Here is a 21803-nt window from a genome sequence, read left to right as displayed (position 1 = left end):
CGTGCCACAGCAGGTTATGCTCCTTGCTTTGTGCTCAGATATAATTGATTGGCAGTCAGAGTCTTTTGCCACTGACAACACTTCTGTGTTACTCTTGAGTTTCATAGTTATTCAAGGAAATAAAGTTCTCTCAGTAGCTATTCCTGGCATGAACCCCTTAGAACTCAGTGTCCTGTAAGTCCCTGCATGTGTCTGCAGTGTAACATACAAAAACACACATGCAGCATATAGCCGTCTGCCTTGTACACCTATGCTATTTTTCCTTTTCTTCGTATGGACAGTTTTAGGAAGATAGAACTAACTTGTTTGTTTCCGCTCATCAACAAGCTGTGTGTGTCCTAGTCCTGTGTGTAAAAATTAGGGCAGAGAGTTCATCAGACAGAGCTTCACAGCCCTGTTTCTTGCTTTCAAGCAACAAAGAGATTCGTGCTGGAGTTTCATCTGGTCTTATAAAATGTAATTGCATTAGTTCAGTCCAACTTTCAAACACTTCTACAGATTTTTGTGTTTTCCTTGGGACTCAGTGAAGTGTTTTAATTAGTTTTTGGCTATAGAGCATCTGAAAATTGCAAGGCATGTGCTTGCTTTAGTAAAATGACAGAGTAGGCTGTGATTGTATGTGCCATGAGCTTTTATTTGGATATGGGTGCTGTTTTGAATTGAGGACAGACTTCTGAAACAATTTAACACAACATGTTGTTGTCATGGTTTAAAAATATGTAAAGCTCCTGCTGAGGGAATCCAAAGCATTGAGTAGGAGAGTATGTGGCCATTAAGTCAGTCAACAGTGAGCAGGGAGTCACTAACTTTCTAGTTTTGCTTTGGTTTTTAAATTTTATTTTATTTGATATATACATTTCCCGAGTGGACTTTGTCTTGGCCTTCCGTCATGTGGATCTTGGGTATTGAACTCAGGTCATCAGGCTTGATCACAGATGTTTTTAGTTGTTGAGTCCTACCTACATTTTGGTTTTGAGCAGTCTCACTCTACAGCTCTGGTTGTCCTGGAATTCACCATGTATCCCAGACTGGCCTCAGATCCCGCTTGATAGACGCTCCCCGGCCCCTGGACTGATGGGATTATAAGGATGCACCAGCATACCTGGTGGCTTTCTCCACCCTCATTTCACTTCAGACACTTAACAGGTTTGCTTGTTAAACACCCAAAATAGTTGGGTGAGTTTAAGCTTACTTAAGAGATTCAGTTAGGTGAAAGATGCTTAGGATAGTCTGGAATGTTGTAGAATAGGCATTTTTGGCAAATATGTCCAGGCCATCGCTACACTTTGTCACCATCTAGGGTGAGATTTGACTCTCGCCTTTGTGAATCTTTATTCTCACATAGCTTCTCACAAATGCAATTGAAGAGTAGATTTCATTATCTCCCAAAGGGCTTTTCCAATACTGTGTTGTGGAGATAAAAAGGGTGTGTGTAACAACATTTGTGACCTCCAAAATTTGCAGTTAAAATTCATATGGGAAACTCTCTGGGTAGTTCGCCAGGAATCATTTGCTGCAGATGCACAGGAACGGAAGGGATTGTTAGTGATGAAGACAGCCAGGAAAATTTTATTCAGGTGACAGGAATTTAGATAACTAACAAAGGTTTCTGAGGTTTTTATGACTTTTTATGATGTTTCATGTGTTGGAGACTAAGGGCTGGTATTTTTATTCTTTTACATTGGATATACTATGCAGCCTTATTGTTCAAACTTTCATATCATGTTCACTGGTGGGAAACCTATTGGGTATTAAGTATTATTTTTGAAGAAGTCACTCCAAATCAAATTCCCATCATGAAAATAGGTGTGGTCAAAATCTGTAATGACTGTTATATTAGATGCTAGTCTGGACCTAGATTTTATTCATATCCACAGTAAATATCAATCAATGAAACATGAAAGGTCATAAGCAGTTATTTCTGTATGAGTACAGAATTTTTATATAGTTATCAATCTTTTCAGACTTTTGCCTAGATGACACCTTTGACAAATAGCTCATGCGTTCATGGAAGGTGGGAGCTGGAGAAATTACTTCATATGCCTCCTGCTCAAGGTCCAGGGTACAGTAAACTTCCTACGGTTTTCATGTTCCTTTGTTTTAAGTAGTGTTTAATAAGTTAAGTTCTTAATACATATTGGTTACACATATTCATAAGCTTCACTGAGATTTTCATGTAACCCTGTACCAGTTATTTGTTCATATGTCTCCTCCAAGTTCCCTCTCTCACCCTCACCCCCAATCCCTGATCAATCCCTGATCCTCTCATCCCTCTCTAGCGGCCCCTCCATGGTTTCACTTTAAGTGAGAGGAAGCATGGGATGCTTGCTTTTTTCTGTGCCTGGCTTATTTTCATAACATGATGTCTGGTTCTGTTCATTTTCCTGCAAAGGGCAGGACTCGTTATCCTGTATGGCTGAACAATAACCTATCTATATGTTTGAGTGTATGCGACACCTCAAATGGTGGATGCCAGAGCTCAGCATTTGTGACGGGTGTTGTGGTAAATGTGGATATGCAGGTGTCTGTTAAGTGAGGGAGGACCTGCGTCCTTCAGTGCATACCCACAGTAGCATGACCAGATCAAATGGTAGTTCTGTTCTGAGTGTTTCTGAGGAGACTCTACTGATCCCCCGGTGATGCGATGGCTTTTTCTCACCAGCAGTGTGCAAGGGTTACATTTCTACCACAGCATTACTGGCATTTATTCTGACTGATTGATTGGTTATCTCCACTCCGAGAGGGGTAGGTTAGAATCTCAATGCACTTTTAGTTTGTATTTCTTTGATGGATAAAGGTGGGAAGCATTGCTCATGAACTGATTGCTGTTTATAGGTCTATGGGTGAGAGGCATCTTGCTCACATTCACTGACCCACTTGTTTGCTTATTAATTCTATGAGTTCTCAGGCAGGTGAATCTTTGGAAGGGGTTTTCTCCCATTCTGTGTGTTATCCATCCCTCATCGCCCTGGTGATTTCCTTTGCTGTGCAGAAGCGTTTTGACCTGATCCAATCCTGTAGGTCAGTTCTTGCTTTTGTATCCTAAGCATCAGTATATCAAAGCATCCAATATTTCTTCTGGTGTTTCAATGCCTTTGTTCTTCCATGAAGGTCCATTTTAGGTTGACCTTTTTGTGACAGTAACTTAAATTGTTAACAACCTAGGACCTCCAGGAAGAGAGTCTCAGTGAGGGATTGTCTACATTGGGTCTGGTTTGGATTGGATTGTAGGCATGTGTATAGGGGAATGTCTTCATTAAAATAGCCAATGTGGGAAGATTCAACCTAGTATGGGTGGCACTATTCTACGGAAGGGATCTAGAGCTGTGTAAGAGGAGAAGTTAGGATCAGCACAGGTAAGGCAGGTGAAATATGTGCATTTACTCCTGGCTTTGGTGTGATGGATGAGATGGGTTGGGACCACTGTCTCAAGCTCCCAAAGCTGTGACTTTCCTGAACTGTAACACAAGGATGATGTAAGCTCAGTAACCCTACCTCCCCTATCCCAGCCACAGAAACGGAGATAGAGCACGTTTGCGTGTGGTTAAGGTGTAGGGCCTAGTGGGAATCGCCTGGGCAAGAAGCGCTCTCTCTCAGCACTGTCTGTTGGAAGGGTTATCATCTGTGAGGGTTGGTAAGTGCAATGGTGTGCGTTTCTTTCTGGGTCCTCACTGTTTTCATGACTTCCCTGGTGTTTTTGTTTTTAATCATCCTCTAGCACGTTTTTTTTTTTTTTTAAATCAGATATCCTGATGTTTGTGGTGTTGTCCTTTTTGCTCAAGACCTCTTTTGCCATTGGGGGAGGGGTGGCTTTTGCCTTTCCATTTGGATTTAAGGGTTCGGTTGCTGTCTCACGCAGACCACGGAATTTGTGAAAGTTTTTGAGCCTCCAGACCATTTGCAGAGGATTGATTCTCTCTGTCTATGAATGGTCTTCCCATCTTCTAGTGTCTTCAGTTCTTTCCTTCTGGGTTTCATCATTTTCACACTTAGAGGTTATTTCTCTTCTTCCTTGAGCTTGTTTGTGGCTTTTAGTATATTCTTATGGGAGCCTTCATGAACAAAATTGTTTCCCTGTTGTTTTAGTCTCAGCTATTGCCAACACACAGGAAAGCTATGTGTATGTGTATGTGTATGTCTATGTGTATGTGTATGTGTATGTGTATGTGTATGTGTATGTGTATGTGTGAGTGTGGTACAGATGCCTAAAAACAGAACTTTGCTCACACTGGTCTAGCATTATGTCACCACTGAGCTACATCACCACTGAGCTACGTCATCAGCCTGCTACTCATTTTTGTGTGTTGAATTTCTTTTTTTCTGCTTTACTGAATTTGTTACCAGTTCTAGGAAACTTTCCGGGGAGTCTTTAGGATTTTCTTTCTCTTTTAAGATGGAGTTTATTTTTATTTTTGTGTCTGTGCATGCTCCTGTGTTTTGCTGCAGAGGCCGTAAGAAGGCGTTACCCCAGGAGCTGCAGTTATAGCTGCCTGTGAGTTGCCTTGAACGGGTGCTGGGAGTTAACTGGGATGTGCTCTTGACTACTGAGCCACCTTCCAGCCCATTTAGGGTTTTCTAAGTGTAGAGTTATGTCGCCTGCACACAGGGATCATTTAGCCTCCTCTTTCCCTACTTACACAGCCTGAATTTCTTTCTCTTGCTCAGTCACTTTGGCTAAAATTGCAAGTAGCATATTGAGTAAGATTGGTGAGCCTGGACATCCTTGCCTTGTTCCTGATTTTAAAGGAACTGCGAGCAGTGTCCCCCCCCCCCCAACCCCATGATCTTGTGGTCTTTTAAGGCATCTGTGGCCCTGTGCACCAACAGTGATAATGTTGTCTTTCCATCTCCAGGGGTTGCCTAGGAGCAGTACACAGCTGGATCTTTCAAGCTTCTGGCGATGTCCTGTTGGATGTTGAGGGTGTGGGGGTGACCAGATATCCTCAGGAGCATTCTTCTAAAATCTAGGTTTCATGATAATAACAAAACCTCTGCTTGCTTTGCAGACTCTTGTCCTCTTTCTGCTCTTCTAGAAAACTATTAATGAAATATCCCGACGCTTTAGCCCTGTGCTTCTGGGGTTGGTGGATCACCACCCAGTTCATGAGATGAACAGTCAGGGTTCCCATGTGCTCACTCTCTCAAAGAACACAAAAATCCTCATTTGGATCCAATATATGTATTTTTCAAGTGGAGCCGGCTTTATAATATTTGAAAAGAACAGTTTTAGTTCTTTGGGTCTTTTTTTTAAAGACTTTTACTTGAAAAGTCAACAAAAGAAAAAGAGGGAACAAAATGTATTCTCAGATTGGGTCCAATTCCCCAAAACTGCTGGAGGGCGGTGGTTTTTGCTGTGGGGAACCAGACATTCAATTTCTTTTGCATGTTAAAATTTGTCTTCTAAGACATTTGTATTATAATCAGCTATTATGAGTTTATAAATAGTATTTATATGGGAAACAGACCAGTTCAAGTGTAGTAGAAAATGGCATCAGTTTCTGTTGAACAAGGAGAGGCAGTGGGAGACCAAATGAGAAATTTAGCTGCCTTTTCCTGGAAACCAGACTCCAGTTTGAAGCAACCGCACCTTAGTGGGTTTCCTAAAGAAGCCTGCGGGTGTCATCAGGTGCCCAGGAGCATGGGGGTCTAGGCTGCTGCTGCCAGTTCCTGTGTGAAGTCCTGTTTGCCCCAGGGTCATCTGTGGCTGACCAGTGATAGGTGGATCCTTGTGAAGTTCTGTTGTCTCAGGGTCCTCTCTGGCTGATAGGCAGATCCTAGTGAAGTTCTGTTGTCCCGGGGTCCTCTCTGGCTGATAGGCAGATCCTTGTGAAGTTCTGTTGTCCCAGGGTCCTCTCTGGCTGATAGGCAGATCCTAGTGAAGTCCTGATTGTCCCAGGGTCCTCACAACTGCCTTGTGTTTGAAATGATTTAACTTTGGGAAATTGTATCATATGCAGTTTGTACCCTCCCAAGTTTGTGGCTGTGATAGCATAAAGAACTTGTAGGATCCTTCCTGTTTTAAAAATTATATATTTTATTACATTTAACAGAACTACCAATTTATGTTCTGTCAGTTCCCTTTGTATTTACCCCCAAGACCACTTCAGAGCTGACCACCGCTTATGTTTTCCAGAACCACGGTTGTGCTGGCTGGCTGTGCATTGATTTTCATTTTTAGGCACTTCCTCCTGACATTATACTTTTGTCATGCGTTCTTGTTTCCAATTGTGTCAACATCCTTCTATTCTCTCCACACAGGACAATTCAGTGAACAGTTTTAACATTCATATTATAATGGGAGTGTGTTACTTCTGACATAGCTAGGTTATTATGACTGTGTTATTTGTAGAGCTTTGTTTTCCCAGTTTGTAAGTGGCTATTATTTCTCTATACCCTCCCTCTCTCCATCCCTCCCTCCCTTCTTTCTTAGGGTTTTCTAGATAAGGTTTCTCTATGTAGCCCCTGCTGTGCTGGCACTCACTCTATAGACAGACTGGCTTCAGATTCACAGAGATCTGCCTGCCTCTGCCTCCCAAGTGCTGCGATTAAAGGCACGTACCACCATTACCCAGATAAATGAATTTACATTATTTATTTATTGATTTATTGTGTTCCTTTCACGGTCATAAAGTAGGTTTTAATATGACATTTTCATATTTTTTAATTTTTTTTTGAGATAGGGTTTCTCAGTGTAGCCCTGGATGTCCTGGAACTTACTCTGTAAACCAGGCTGATTTCAAACCTCAAATTCACAGAGATCCTCCTGAGTCTGCTTCCCAAGTGCTTGGATTGAAGGCGTGTGCCTTTCTATACGTCTATATGTATGCATTTTCATACATTATATGATGCTTGTTGATTATATTGACTTCTCATTACCCTCTTTTGTCCCCTTTGGACCCTCTTCTCCTGTCATGTCTCTTCAGTGGCCCAGTGAATTCCACTAGAGTTGCTTAGAGGCTCTTGAGAGAGTGGTTGTTCACAGGAGCTTGGGCACTGCAGAAGAAAGCGTATTTCCCTCTCTCCAGCCATTACTTCCCTCACCATGGTGAATGGTGGTGGGCAAGAAATCAGAGCTGTTGTAGGTAAAGGGTGCAGAGGAAGTCAGCACCCCTCAATACTCTCCCTGTGCACCCCCATATTTCTCTCTTTCAATCCCTTCTGTAATGTTGCTGAGCTAAAAGAATTCAGTGTGTGTGGAAGGAGTTGCATTACTAGGTGCTACTAAGCATGCCTATACGATCTTCCATTTATGTAGTCACCACATGTGTGCGTGCCTTCATGAGTGTGTGTACACACACATGCCCGTGCGCACATGTAAGGAAGTCAGGGAAGAATGTAGGTGTCTTCCTCTATCATTTTCCACCACATTTCTTTGAGGTAGGAACTCTCACGGAGCCCAGCCTCAGCATTTTCTAGCTCAGGTGGTAGCTAGGGAGCCCCAGGGATCCTCATGTCTTCTGTGTCATTTTCCCCAGGCGTGTGCAGATGTGCCCAGTTTTTTGTGTGAGTGCTGGAGATCCAAACATAGGTCCTCAGGTTCACACAGCGAGTGTGGCGGCTCTCACCGATGGAGCTGTCTCTTTAGCCTGGCCCATTGCTTTTTACAGAGTTTAAAACTGTTCAGGCTGGAGAGATAGTTCAGGGGCTAAGAACACTGGCTCCTTTTTCAGAGGTCTTGAGTTTAATTCCCAGCAACCAAGTGGTGGCTCACAACCCTCTACAGTCAGATTGATGCCCTCTTCTGGCATAAAGTTGTACATGCAGATAGAGCACTCATACAAAAAAAAAAAAAAACCTCTAGAAAACAAAAACAACAAAAAATGTCTAATATCCACAGACCATTGTTGAAAGAGATCAAGACTATTTAACGTAAGTTTCATATATTAAGTATATAATGTACATTTATTTTAGGATCTGTAGACTCACTTCCTGGGTTTAATTTGGAGCTCACAGAGACAACCGCCTCTTCTCCACAGCTTTTAGTCATTGACCTCTTACTATATGCATGCTTTCATGGATGTACAAACAAGACCACACAACAGAAGATATAAATTAATAACTGGTTTCATTGTAATGTTTGCTACCTTGTCATTAAATATTAACCCTGAAAGAGGATTAATGCCCTTCCTTCTGTTTTGTTTTTAAATAGCCCAGTCACTGAAAGAATTCGCAAGGCTGCTTATTGCCGTAGAGGAAGAAAGGCGTAGGCTGGTAAGTTTGTTCTGTGTTTCTCATGAATCCTGCTGTGTCTGAGCATGCCAGGAGAAGGAATAAATCTGAATTAGACAGCCACATAGCATCTTACAACTAGAAACACAGAATAGATTCTTCCTGTAATTTTGAAAGGATATGTGGCTGTAATTAGCTTTAAAGATAATTTATGGGTGGAAAACTGACTAATAAAGTAAATAAAACAGTCTACTAAAGACTGTTTGCATGAGACTTCAAAATAGTAACATTTGAGTGGGATTATGAAAACTGAGGGGATTTTGCTAGCTGGGAAAAATGGGGTTAAAATGTTTCTAGGGTAATAGGTTAGCTTATGTAAAATATTAGAGTACAATTACTGGCAGTGCTTTTCTTTACTCAAAATATAATTTGGCCTGGGTGTGGTGGCACACACCTTTAATCCTAGCACCCAGGAGGCAGAGATAGGCGGATCTCTGTGAGTTGAAGGCAAGCCTCATATACTTAACGAGTTCTAAGCTAGCCAGAGATAAGAATAAGACCTTGTCAAAAACATAACAAAAAACCAAAAACAAGCCAAAACAAAAAAAGAAAGTAATATAGTTTTTGGGTGCTGGAGAGTTGGATCCCTAGTTCAGAACACTGGTAAAGGGCCTGGGTTTGGTTCATAGCACCCACATGGTGGCTCACAACCATCTGCACCTCCTGCTCCTGGGAATGATGCACCTTCCTCAAGCCTCCTCAGGCCCTGCAAGCATACTGTGCACAGACATGCATTCCTTAGTACGGGCACTCCTGGTGTGTGAAGTAGCTTTTATATTATTTTTGCTACTTTTACTGTCTGTGTCCATATGACATTTCTGTGTGTGCTGTGTGTATCACCGTGTTCGTGTGGAGGCCCAGAGAACAACTTTATGTGGGTTTGGGGCTCAAACTCAGGTCGCCAGGCTGTGTTCCAAGTGTGTTTAACCAGGGAGACGCTGTGATGGCCTTGGAGTTAACCATCAGAAATAAGCTTTAGTGTAAAAAAAAAAAAAACAGTGACCTCATGAAATTTGTTGGCAAATGGATAGAACTAGAAAAAAACTCATTCTGAGTACATGGTATGTACCCACTCACAAGTGGAAATTAGGAGGAAAGCACAGGACAGCCAACCTATACTCCAAACCCCAGAGAGACTATAAAACAAAGAGGTCCAAAGAGTGGCCAATGGATTTCCCTAGGAAGGGGAAATAGAAGAGGTCTCCTGGGTAGACTTGGGGTGAGGGTGAGGGGTGGGATGAGGGATCTGGTTGGGCAGGCTGGGTGCAGGAGGCAGGTTGGGGATGGGAAGGAGGGGGACATAGGGGGACATTTCGGGGTTAAGGAGAGATCTTGTCCCAGGAATCCACATGGACGACCGAGCTAAGACTTCCGGCAGGGAGGATGTCTTAGTATTCAGGCGTCTGTATTGGCCTGTCCTCGGAACTCTGACAGGATCTGTCCTCAGCTGCAGCCACTAAGAGCATCCCTTGAGCACTATGTTCCCCTTTAAAAGGGCTCTGCCCACCCCATCCTTCTCCCTCCCTCCCTCCCTCCCTCCCTCCCTCCCTCCCTCCCTCCCTCCCTCCCTCCTTCCCTCCCTTCTTCCCTTCCTCCCTCCTTCCCGCCCTCCCCCTCCCTCCCTCCCTCCCTACCCCTCTCCCTCTCTCCTCTCTCCTGCTGCTCCTGTCTCTGGAGACCAGTCTTCCCCCTCCCCTTCCCCCTTTTGATGATCCCTTTCCCTAATTAAAACAAACAAACAAACAAACAAACAAACAAAAAACCCTCTGCTTGAACCCTGTTTCGTGGCATCTTTCTCTCATGCACTGCTTTTCTTAAATCACAACGTGTCTACTGTAATCAGGTTGGTGACTACCCTAATTGTCATCAGAGAGCCTTCATCCAGTAACGGATAGAGGCAGATGCAGAGATCCACAGCCAAGCACCGAGCAGAGCCAAGCTCCAGAAGTCTTCCTGAAGAAAGGGAGGAGGGGTGATATGAACCAGGGGGGTCAAGGTCATGATGGGGGAACCCACAGAGACAGCTGACCTGAACTCTTGGGAGCTCATGGACTCTGGACTTAGGGAGCCTGCGTAGAACTGACCTAGGCCCTCTGCATGTGTGTGACAGGGTGTAGCTTGGTCTGACTGGGAGGCTCCTAGCGGTGGGATCATGACCTGTCCCTGGAGCCTTTAACTGTCTTTTGGGAGCCTGTGCTGGATTGCCTACCTAAGCCTTGATGCAGGGGGAGGAGCTTGGTCCTGTCTCCCCTTGATGTCCCATGCTTTGTTCATGCCCATGGGAGGCCTGCCACTTCTGAATGGGAGGAGGGGTGGATGGGGAGGAGTGTAGATGGGAGGTTGCTGAGGGGGGAGGAGAGGAGAGAGGGGAAGCTGTGGTTGGCATGTAAACTAAATGAAACAATTAATTAATAAAAAGTAAGCTTTAGCTATGCAAGCCTGTATGCCAGCACTGTAATGAAATGAATTTTCCTGAAATTAAAATGTAAAGAATAACTATATCAGTGTCCTGCATGGATAAAGTTCTGGTTTTTGTGTACATCACATTACGGGTGCTTTTTATCTCCTGACTTGGAGTTGTCTGGAGAGAAAGGAGGCTGCCTTGAGAGGTGGCATGTCACCCTCAGTCCATCATATCTTCAACGGTGGTAGCTACAGTTTCTGTGGCTGTCATCTTGTCATTTCACCTCTGTCACTATGACAAAACTCCCCAACAAAAATCAACTGAGAAGACGAAGGATTTTATTGTGACTTCCAGCTCCAGAGTGGATACCAGGGGATACAGTACCCCATGCGGGGGAAGGACGAGCTGGAGCTGGCTGGTTACATTTTCACCTGTATGCAGGAGGCTGGAAGCAGCCGGGCTGAAGGGGTGGGGAGCCCAAGGAGTCTGCTTAGGCTAGAGACCTCAAGGCCCACCCCTCCCTCAGCACAGTGCTTCATCCAAGGAGATTCCACCTCCTAAAGGCTCCACGACCTTCTCAGACACTTCCAACAACTTGGGCCTAAGTGCCAAAAAATGAGGCTTGGGAGATACTTTTCGTTGAAACCGTCCCGTTACTGACAGTAATAATACTCATTTGCATTCTTTTAAATGTGCAGAGTGCCTTAACTTACATTCTCGTGGGGTGTTGCCAGGAGTCTGAAGCAGAGGTCAGTCTCTAAATAAAGGAGTTATTTAGCGTGGCACAGACCACCAGGATCAGAACACAGGTCTCAACCCAGGTCACACTTCTGCTATACCCTGTGTCTTTGTGGTATTTAAATAGACATATGTCTCATTCTGTCATAGATACGCATATTCACATATGTGTGCTGTATTTCAGAATAGTGTTTGGAAAGTTGTATTTTGCCTCTGTAAAACCAAGGTGATATGTTGATAGATGTTTTAGTACTGGCTTTGTCCGTCAATGAGAATTGCCACGCCAGACTCTGTGTGTGTGTGTGTGTGTGTGTGTGTGTGTGTGTGTGTGTGTGTGTGGTCCATGTGGATACATATTTACTCACAGATATGGTCTCCTTGATATTACTTTAGTATGCCTATAGGCTCCCCCAGCTCCAGCTCACAGGCTGGCACCTTTCTACTGTTAGGGACCAGTGAGTTATCAGGTGACATTGTTGATATGTTCTCCTAATTGCAGAAGATCCTCCAAACTGAGCCAAATGCTGCTTGTAAACTGGTGTCTCTCCAGTTGAAGTACTTTCTGGGCAAACCACTCCTTTACGTCCTGTGGAATGACTTAGATAGATCAGGGCCCAGGCTAATTGCAGCAACTGCTGGCTTGCCTACCCTCTGTCCTTCCATCCCTCTGTCCCTCCTTCCCTCTGTCTCTTCATCCCTCTGTCCCTCTGTTCTTCCCTCCTCTGTCCCTTCTACCCTTCCTCTCTCCTTTCTCTCTGTTTTTATTTTCCTTTATTGCATTTGTCTAGAGAGCAGGAATAATGAGAGCATTTACTAGGATTTGGGGAAATATTTCAAAGTATCCATATTATTGAAGACTTAAGACTCCTAATGACAGCCAAGAGTGTGTTAAAACTAAAAAATACCTCTGAAGAGAAGATGTGTGGTAGTCAGTCAGTGAAGCCTGTCTTGGCAGACTTCCTACAAGCATTTTCCTCTTCGTTTAGCACTTCTGCTTTGGAGTATAAGAAAGGCAAGTGATGGGAGACCAGGCCAACTGATGGCGGGGTATCCCTTGTTAGCTTCAGAAGAGTGTTTGGAAGGTTGTCTTTTCCTCTCTAAAGCTTGGGTAATATGCTGCTGGATATTTTCTGTTCATGGTAATCATCCGCAGAAGACTGAGCTGGTGTTAACTTTACAATATATTTTTACGGTAGCATTCTGTTTCCAGGAAGGATACTTTTCCTTGAGATTGACGTCATAATGATTGTTATTTTCATGGTTATATATAGAATCGCTGAATTTCAAGATTTATAAGTGGGTATATGAAAATAGACATGTAATCTTCCCATACTTTCCTGACTCCCAAAACCTATTTATTCAGTCTGTTGATTTACAATTGTTGACTATCAGGAAGGGTTTTAAGTCACTCTCCTCCCAGATAACACTATCTTGACCCGTTTAAAACAGGTGAAGGACTTTCACATTTGTGTGATTTTTTTCTCGTCATGATATATATTACATATGACGCTGAGGATTTCCTTTTCTGTTTTGCTTCTTCAGCACAGCTCCTTGGGCGGGGTTTTTATTGCTTACAGATGTCAGCGTTCTTGTTCCGAATGATGGCTTCCAAGTGGACATGGCACTTGGGCCTCTCGTCTCTCTCCTTTGCTCTTTATCTTGTAGGGTTCATGGCCTTTACTTTGGAGACTAAAAACTGTGCATCACACTGGAAAAGTTTAGCTTTTTTTCTTTGTGGTTGGTGTGTGTGTGTGTGTGTGTGTGTGTGTGTGTGTGTGCTTATGCTAGCATATGCATGGAGGGCAGAGGACAAGCTTGGGTGTGGGTCTTCAGTTCCTTCATTGTTTGAAACGGGGCCTCATGTTCCAACACTGTATCTGCCTGGCTAGCTGACCCAGGGCTTCTGAGAGTTCTCCTGGCTCTCCTCTGATGTGCCATAGGAACGCTGTGATTACAACTCTGACCTGCCATGTGTGGTCTGACATCGTTTCTGACATTCAGTCTCAGCCCCGCATGCTTGCACGGCCCATGCATTAACTTCTCAGCCATCCATCGACCTATCATTTTTAAAGTTACATGTACTCTGCAGTATTGCCCATTCTTTTTTATTCCTAGTATTGACTTTGCTAGTCTTCCCTGTATTAGTAAACTATGATTTGATGCTTCTCCTTCATACTCAGGTAGTACGAAAATATACTCTGATGTTATAAGAGGTAAATGTTTGCAAAGTTACTGTGTAACTAGTCTACAGGCGTTCATACTTGCCTGGGGAATTTAATTTTAAAGTACAGGGAAAACAAACAAATATGTGGCCACACAGTACACAAGAACATGCCAATAGAGGAAACTGAAAGGAAGATTTAAACAACTTAACACAGCAGTGGATTTTTGGAAAGTATCGGTTGATAGACCAATAAGACATCCAGAAATTAGAGACACAGTTGCTCTTCTTCAGACATCAAAAAAAGCATTGTATCCTTTTTGATATAAAGATAGTCACTGTATCCATTTCCCACAGAAGGCCTGGCAAAGCTTTGGCAACCACTCAGAAGAGCAAAAGCATTTGGGAATTTGCCTTTCTTAATTTGAATTAGTAATTAGAAATAATAAATAGAAATCCCATGTATTCTTTAATGAGTTTTCCCTAAAGATAATGTGATAAACAAACTAAACCAGACTCCAAACAACAAATATTGCAAGTTTTCTCTAAGTAAAAATATAGTGTGTGTGTGTATGCATGTATCTGTGTGTGTATGTGTGTGTGTGTACATATCATGTTTATGAAAGGAGAAGGGCATATGTATGTATGTAGAAGGGCAAACATTTGGGGGAGGAAACGGGGACGGTGGGAGGAGTTGGGTAACAGTACACTACATATACATACAAAAATGTCACAATGAAACCCATTATTTTGTCTGTTGATTGAAAACAACTTACAGGGCATGGGAAACCATTGAAAAGGGAGGTAGTCACAGCTTGCAAACATTTATAGTGTCTTTCTCCGAACTGGATATTGTTCCAAGAACTGAGCAAAAGAGTTCCTGGTTTGCAGTTGGCATAGCCAGAGGTTGCACAGGGGAAAGTTAGTGCCAGGTGGAGAAGGTACTCTCATGGAGGCAAGGACAGGGCCTGTCAGTGGTGGAAGGAGTGTGGGCGTGCAGGTTAGAAGAAAACCGTTGCTGTGAGGCAGTGCCAAGTGGAGACCCAGAAAGCCATGAGTGCAGTCAGTGTGCAGGTCTCTGATCAAATGGCTTGACACTGACTTCAGAGGACTGGAGACTGGAGGGAGGGAGGGAGGGAGGGAGGGAGGAAGGGAGGGAGAGAGAGAGAGAGAGAGAGAGAGAGAGAGAGAGAGAGACAGACAGACAGACAGACAGACAGACAGACAGAAACAGAGACAGACAGAGACAGAGAGAGACAGAAAGAGAGAGAGACAGAGACAGAGACAGAGAGACAGAGAGAGAGCAAGCATGGGGGCGTTGGGAGAGTGCCCAACCGGGAACCAATGGGGAGAGGCTGGAGATGGAGGGTGGCTAGTGTTTGAATAATGTTCAGTAATGAGACTTGTTCTCTGGAAAGGACTTTCAGAGACAGGCTTAGGATTTTAAAGACAGACAAGAACCAAGAAATTTCTGTTACATAGACGCCCTTGCATACCTGCGTGTGTGTCTACCCTTTCTTTGTATAGATGTGTCATCATTTCCCTGATATTGGTAATGGAAGCAGTTTAGAGTGACTTAAAATCACGCATTCTGGTACTAGGGCAGTGCTCCACTAGTCTCTCTGCTCACCAGAGAGCCGACCCTGACCCATGCTGGCCCTGGGATAACAGATGCCCCCACTATAAACCTGGTAAGGGAGAGCTGGCCCTGCCCCTCACCACGGGCTCGGGAGAGCTGGCTCTGAACCTCACCACGGGCTCGGGAGAGCTGGCTCTGAACCTCACCTGATCTGGATGGTCTTAGCAGCCTGGCCATAACAACCTAGCTCCTACCCAGGCATGTATCCAGGGCTTTGAGTGGGCACTCCCCGTCTGACCTGTTGGAGCCTGTGAAGGTACTGGTCCTAAAGAAACATGGCTCCATGACTCAGGGAAAGATATCCCAGAGGAGTTTCAGTGAGGGTCCAGCATTGATGGTGAAGACAGAGGCCTTGGACCAGACCGATAACATATCACACAGTGAACATCCGAGAGTAAAGCTGTGTGGAAAAAAGAGTGTACCGTGAGAAACAGCACCTCCCAGTGCCACTGAGACCCACGGCGAGGTGAAAGGCAAAGGAGAGAGTGTTTTTGTTTGTGTTTAAATTAATATTCTCATTTGTATTTTTATTGCGTTTCATTTTACTTTTATTATTTCTTTTAAAGTTTTTCTTTGTTGGGTACACTACAAGGGTGGGGGTGGAAACAGAGGGACTGGGAGATGGGGTGCATGATATGAGATTCCCGAAGAATCAATACAAAATTTATGTTTAAAATTTACCCCCTTAAAGCAGATTATATGAAGAGAAATAGTGTGGCTCTTCAACATTCACACTGCTAAAACTCATAGTCCTTAACATTTTTTAATCTTATTTTACCTTTATTTGTAGTTTAAAATATTTTCTAATTGAAATAGAGTTACACCACATTTTTCCTTCTATTTTCTCCTCGAACCCTCTCTCTTGTCACCTCACATGCTGAACCTCCATTTTTATTGTTTGTATGTATATGGGTTAAGGGCTGATCACTCTGCATTAGACCACCAATAACGGGGTTCATTCCTGGGAGAGGCCAATTCTCCTTCTTCCAGTAGTTGAAGATGAAGGTTTCTGTCTCACCTGGTCCCACAGCTGCTTTGCCCCAAATAAACACACAAAGACTATATTAAGTATAAAAATGTTTGGCTGATGGCTCAGGCTTCTTATTGGCTACCTCTGTCTTAACTATTAACCCATTTCCATTAATCTATGCTTTACCTGGAGGCTGTGACTTACCTGTAAGTGCATTACTTCTAAGATGTGCAGGAAACTGGGGTAAATGATTCCAAGAAGAGAATATAGGAATAATGCTATTGACTGCTTAGATATTTTATACGTAAACTTTTTGTTTTTTTATGTATGTTATGTCTATGCGTATGTACATCTGTGTATGTGTATGCATATGTGTGTTTGAGACCCTGCGTTGTGTGTGTTTTTCGAAATGTATTTAAAGATCATCCACAGGACCATTTTTGGTCCCATGCAACCCCACATTTCCCTTTCTAATTTTACCTTCCTTTAAAAAAAAAAAAAGCACATCCCTCTCCTACTCTGTATCCTTTAATGAGATTGCTTGTACATGCATAGTTGTGGGGCTACTTAATCAATGAAGGGTAACTTACCAATGGCTACCCCTCCGACAAAAATAAAGCGACTGCACCTCCCCAAGCAAACACTAACTGCCAATTGCTTTGCAGCTAGGGGCGGGGCCCCATCCATGCTGGAGTATGGATGGGCCCGACCTGGCCGTTTTTTCAGGCAGAGGGAGACAGGGCACCATGACTTATTTAGCAAGCTGCTCTTGAATTCTCTATGTAGCTGAAGACCTGGCATTCCTGGTCCATCTCCAGATTTGGGGGCTAGCAATCACTTACCACCAAGCTCAGTTTACAGACTTCAGTTTACCTGGTGCTTCATGCACGGTAAGCAAGCTCTTCACTAACCGAGTTTCTGTCCCCATGTTTAGTTCTTGACAAACCACCTTATTGTTTGCTGTGGCAGCCATAGCCTTCTACACAGAAGCTCAGAGGCTCCAGTTTCTCTCCGTCCTGCTAACACTTCTTGTTTCTGTTTTTCTAGTAGCCACCCTAAAAGGTGTGACGAGTTGCAGCACAATTTTCCTTTTATCCATGACTGGGGGAAGTGGCAGATACCTTATCCATGAGTCTACAAGCTTTTCAGCATTTTAGTGCACTAGGAAATGTGGAGTGTTTAGAAGACACTGCTGTAAGAACGCGCTAGGTAGGACAGATCCTGTCAAAACATCACAAGCACATTTCTCTGTGCACCTTACAATGTTGAGTGAAGAACCATGATTGTTGTAGAAACAGGGGTGTAATTCAAAGTGTGTTTATACTCTGGATAATTTAGTCATTTGAAGCTTCATTATTTTAATTGGCAACACTTAAATAACAGTAATTTCCTTTGCCTTTTGTTCTTTCCAGACAAGCATTTTGTAAAAGCTTTTATTGCCAGCCTCAGAAAAGCACGCTGTAAAAATGAGACTAGCTTGGTGTTTCCACAGCACTTCTTCTTGTTCTTGTAATTGGAGCTTTGATGGTGAAACTGAAAATTGAGGCAGCGTAGGATGGGATCCTGGCCCCACTGGGCATGTGGCAACAAGCAGCAGGGGGGAGGAGAATGCTGAAAAAAAAAAAAAACTAGCCTCATGGGAAGCCAGTCTCCTCAGGAGTGAAGAGAGAGAGCAGTGAGGAGAGGAGGCAGGAGTTTGACCCAGGACTACTGACATTTCCAACAGAGGGCTTCCTGACTGCAGAGGACCAGCTCTCACATTGGGGGACATTTAGTGACACCTCATAGCAGTGAACTGTTCCTCTGAACCCTCCTTGTGGAGACATAGCTAAATGGCTCAGGCCTTGCCGGATAGGTAAAGCTGTGAATCTATGGCCTTTTGTGTTTACTGGGAGCCATTTCTAGTGGATCTGAGGGTATCCCTTGACATCATTTGACTTAACTGGGAGAATTATTTCTCATGACGATTAGCCTTTAGCTCTTAAAAGATAAGACAGCTTCTAGTTTATACGTGTCTCCTTACATGTAATAAGTGGATCTCAGGAAGTGTTTGCCATGTTGCATTCTGATGAATTATTTGTAAAACTACAACTCTTTGCAACTCTGTGTTTTCTAAAGTCAAATATGGCAATGCATGGAATAAACTTTCTTTTGACAATACATTGTTTAAATCCTTTTTATTGTGCATGGCAAATACTGTCTACGGTAACTCAATTAATTCACAGAACCACTATGCAAGGGATGCTACAGAGCCTTAGGTTTGTAGATGAACAGATTGAGGCCTGTTTATGACGCCAGCACACTCAAAACTCCAGCAGGCAGCCAGCAAGGGCCAAGGACCCCACAGAAGATTCTTTCTGGTTGTCTCCGTTGCCGACAGAGTAGAGGATGTCACTGACAGTTCAAGGACCAACCCAGCCAACCATCTGCCTTGGGGAACCTCACTGGGGCTCCGGCTCAGCCATACAGGAGCTTTTGTCTCTTGCCACTTACGGCTGTCATAAAGCATTGATTTCATAGTCCCGAAAGCTTCCCACCGGCTTTGGTAGTCTACGGACATACATGCTCCGGTGGGGCATAGGAGGAGGGGGCTATATTTGTGGAAGAGGCCAGGCCTGCTGACCTAGCCCTCAGTGTTTCTGCCTCACCTCTGCATCCCCCTTCCTCTGAGGTTGTCTTATTCATTTTGACTTCCTTTGTTTCTTTGGCTGGGCCATCATGTGCGAATGCAGTCACCCCCTGACCTGTTACTTCTTCTTGATCCACATCTTCCAATCGCCTCTGTGTTGTAATGGGGTGAGAGGAGATAAGCTAAGCAGTGTCTGCACTCGAAGTGGTGAGTTCCTGGCGGGGCCTGTACACAAACAATAGCAACAACACTAGGAGCACCAAATGCCGGAGGCAAAGCAATGGGACATGCTGTGTGAGTTCAGAGGAAGTGGGCATTGTGTCTTCCTGAAGGGTTGTGGAAAAGGTTTGTGCACCGGGCCTTAATGATAAACGAGTACCCTCAGCAGCAGACAGAGGAGAAAGAGGAGGGACAAGGGAAGGGAATGTGGGAAGTAATGACTGTCCCTGGTGTGTCCGAAACCGTGCCCATCCACAAGAGCACATGTAGGTGAGCGTGTGTACGTCTGATCTTGCTGTCTACAGGAAAATGCAGGGTATGTTGGTGTCTTATGCAATTCAAATGCTGCAGGGGTTGACAAGATGTCTCAGTTGATAAAGAGCAAGGAGAAGAAAAAAAACCAGACAGGTGTGGTAGTGCATAGTTATTGCCTCAGTGCTGGGGCTTTGGGGGAATCCCTGCTTTACTTCTTGGTGAGTTTTATGCCAGTGAGAGACAATGTCTCAAAAATACTAAGCATGGATACCTGGCTCGAGGAACCACACTGTAAGTTGCCTTTGAGCTCCAGAAATGCTGTGAACTTTAGACATGAACATGTGAGCGCGCGACACACACACACACACACACACACACACACACACACACACACACACGAGCACACACGCACACACTATAGCTCAGTGATAGAGCGCTTGCCCAGAATGTATGTGTCTATACCTATATCCAGTCACAAGCACTACAAAAAAGTGGGGTGGGGGAGGTGAATAAACTGTATCAGGCAGTAGAGCTTAAATAAGTTATTTTCAGGTCACAAGGCAAGGAGTGTCACATCACAGTCCTGGGAGCTGTTATTATTCCTTTAACCACAAGGTTGAATTTACAGTTCAGTTTTGCATTTACAAAATTAGTAAGATAGCTAAATTGAACCAATGTATAGAGTGAATGTGAACAGCTTTTTCCTGAGCAGAGGCAGGTCAGTCTTTATAAAGCTACTGCATTAATGCTGAGGGGAAAAACGAGGTTGGAGACTGACACAAGTGATGAAAACTTAGGAAGTAATGCAACAGGACTCCAGCTGACTACACTCAGGTAAAGGGCTGGTACGGGAGAGAAGGGGAAATTTCTAGATGGCTATGTGACCCATGGAGACAGTGTGTCAGGCTCAGCTTATCAGGCCTTAGGAGAGAGGACATGGTCCAGTGACTTCCCAGACCATGGGGTGAGCAGATTCTGGGTTAGCCTTTTATTAGCCATGTGACCTTGGACACAGTATTTAGCTTTTTAAAATAACGTCAATATAGGGTCAGTGTGGGATTTGCTAGTATTTATGAGATTCTTATAATTTCACCTTTCCATGTAATATTTAAATGAAATCAAATTGATAATGACCACTTCATATCTGCATAAAAACACAGAATGTTAGAGTGTAGGCCAGAACAGAAGTTGCTTCATTTTAAATCCATTTCCCTCTGATGTTCTGGAAGTTTCTGTTTAAAAAGATTACCTCGAATTTGGTAGCAATACTAACTTTTCATCTTTGTTTTTCCTTGCTTTCTTTTAGATAGTGTATTTTTGGGCATTCTTATATGTTTGTTCAGATTTTTTACTTCATTAACAGAAGATCCCAGCTGCTAAGAATAACATAGTTCCTGATTAGCAGTACATTTGTACAAGAAGTAATAAAAGACAAAAGTCTTGGGTTTCACATCTATGTCCTTAACTCCCAGCTGCATTTCATAAGTTACTAAAGGAATGTGACTATGTATCCTTCCTGGATTCCCTCCCCCTCCCTTCTTTTCCACTCTCCCCCTCCCCCCATTCCTCTCTCTCTCTCTCTCTCTCTCTCTCTCTCTCTCTCTCTCTCTCTCTCTCCCTCTCTCTCTCTCTCTCTCTCTCTGCTTCTCTCCATTTCCCTGCCTATCTTGTCTCCTTCTCTCTCTGACAGAATTTCCCTTCTGTCTTCAGGACTGGCCTGGGGGTCACTGGGTCACTGTTGGGGGGGTCAGCGTTATGACACAGTGAACCAGGGGAGCAGTGAGCGCCACTCAGTCACCACATGGAGCTTTCAGGACTCTGGACCAGCGAAGGCAGGCATGTCGTCTTTGAAGAGTTGTTCAGCGCCTGCATTGGAGGACTCTGTTCTTTCCACTAGAGCAGCCTTGCAGTGTGCTTTGCTCTGGTTTGGCAAGTTACTAACATTTTAAACAGTGGCTTTAATAGATTAAAGAGACAGCAGAACAAGTGATCCCTTACAGAGACCAGAGAGCATGTCCCAGGGACACTTAGCTAGTGTTTCAGTGAGCTGAGTCAAGTTTATGGTATTGCAGATAGCATTATTTTAATCCACCTGTGCTCTGTGATCCAATAATGGGTACATACATATACCCATATTCAAGTGTAAATGTGTGTTCATGAACTTCATGTAAATTTTCTAATTTAGAGCACAGTTTGACTTATTTCAAGTAACCAGAGAGGTCTGCAGTAGTTGCTCTATTCCATTGTAATACATTGTTGTCTTATTCATTTACTCTTTTTTCTTTGTCTTGAGGTAGGGTCTCATATTGTAGCCCGAGTTGATCTTGAACTCAGATCACTTCTGCTTTAGTTTCATGAGGGCTGGGATTGCTGGTGAGCTACCACAGTGGCTCAATGTTTCAACATAACTGTAGTAACTTTTAATCTTAGAGTTGGTCCAGTGCAAAAGTAAGTTCAGTTTGTCACTTCCGGAAACACACTGAAGCATGTTCAAGCTATATTTATTTTAGGAGAAAACCATTATTTTGCTAATTATGCTCAGAAGAACAAAAAGGTGTA

At 43.6% G+C, this 21803-nt stretch overlaps 1 protein-coding gene across 2 annotated transcripts in view; it reads left to right on the top strand.

The window, feature by feature from the left end:
• Arhgap42 (Rho GTPase activating protein 42) overlaps window positions 1-21803 on the top strand; it is a 226544-nt gene that overhangs the window by 81818 nt on the left and 122923 nt on the right. For both annotated transcript variants that reach the window (XM_005077326.4, XM_021231343.2), the window contains exon 3: window positions 8150-8211. In XM_005077326.4, coding sequence (XP_005077383.1) covers window positions 8150-8211 — 62 coding nt within the window. The remainder of the gene's footprint in view (window positions 1-8149; window positions 8212-21803) is intronic.

Source organism: Mesocricetus auratus, unplaced genomic scaffold (assembly GCF_017639785.1).
Source record: "Mesocricetus auratus isolate SY011 unplaced genomic scaffold, BCM_Maur_2.0 Super-Scaffold_100040, whole genome shotgun sequence".
NCBI classification, from domain to species: Eukaryota; Metazoa; Chordata; class Mammalia; order Rodentia; family Cricetidae; genus Mesocricetus; species Mesocricetus auratus.
Note: the sequence above shows the minus strand (reverse complement) of the source record. Positions and strands in the feature narration are given on the sequence as shown.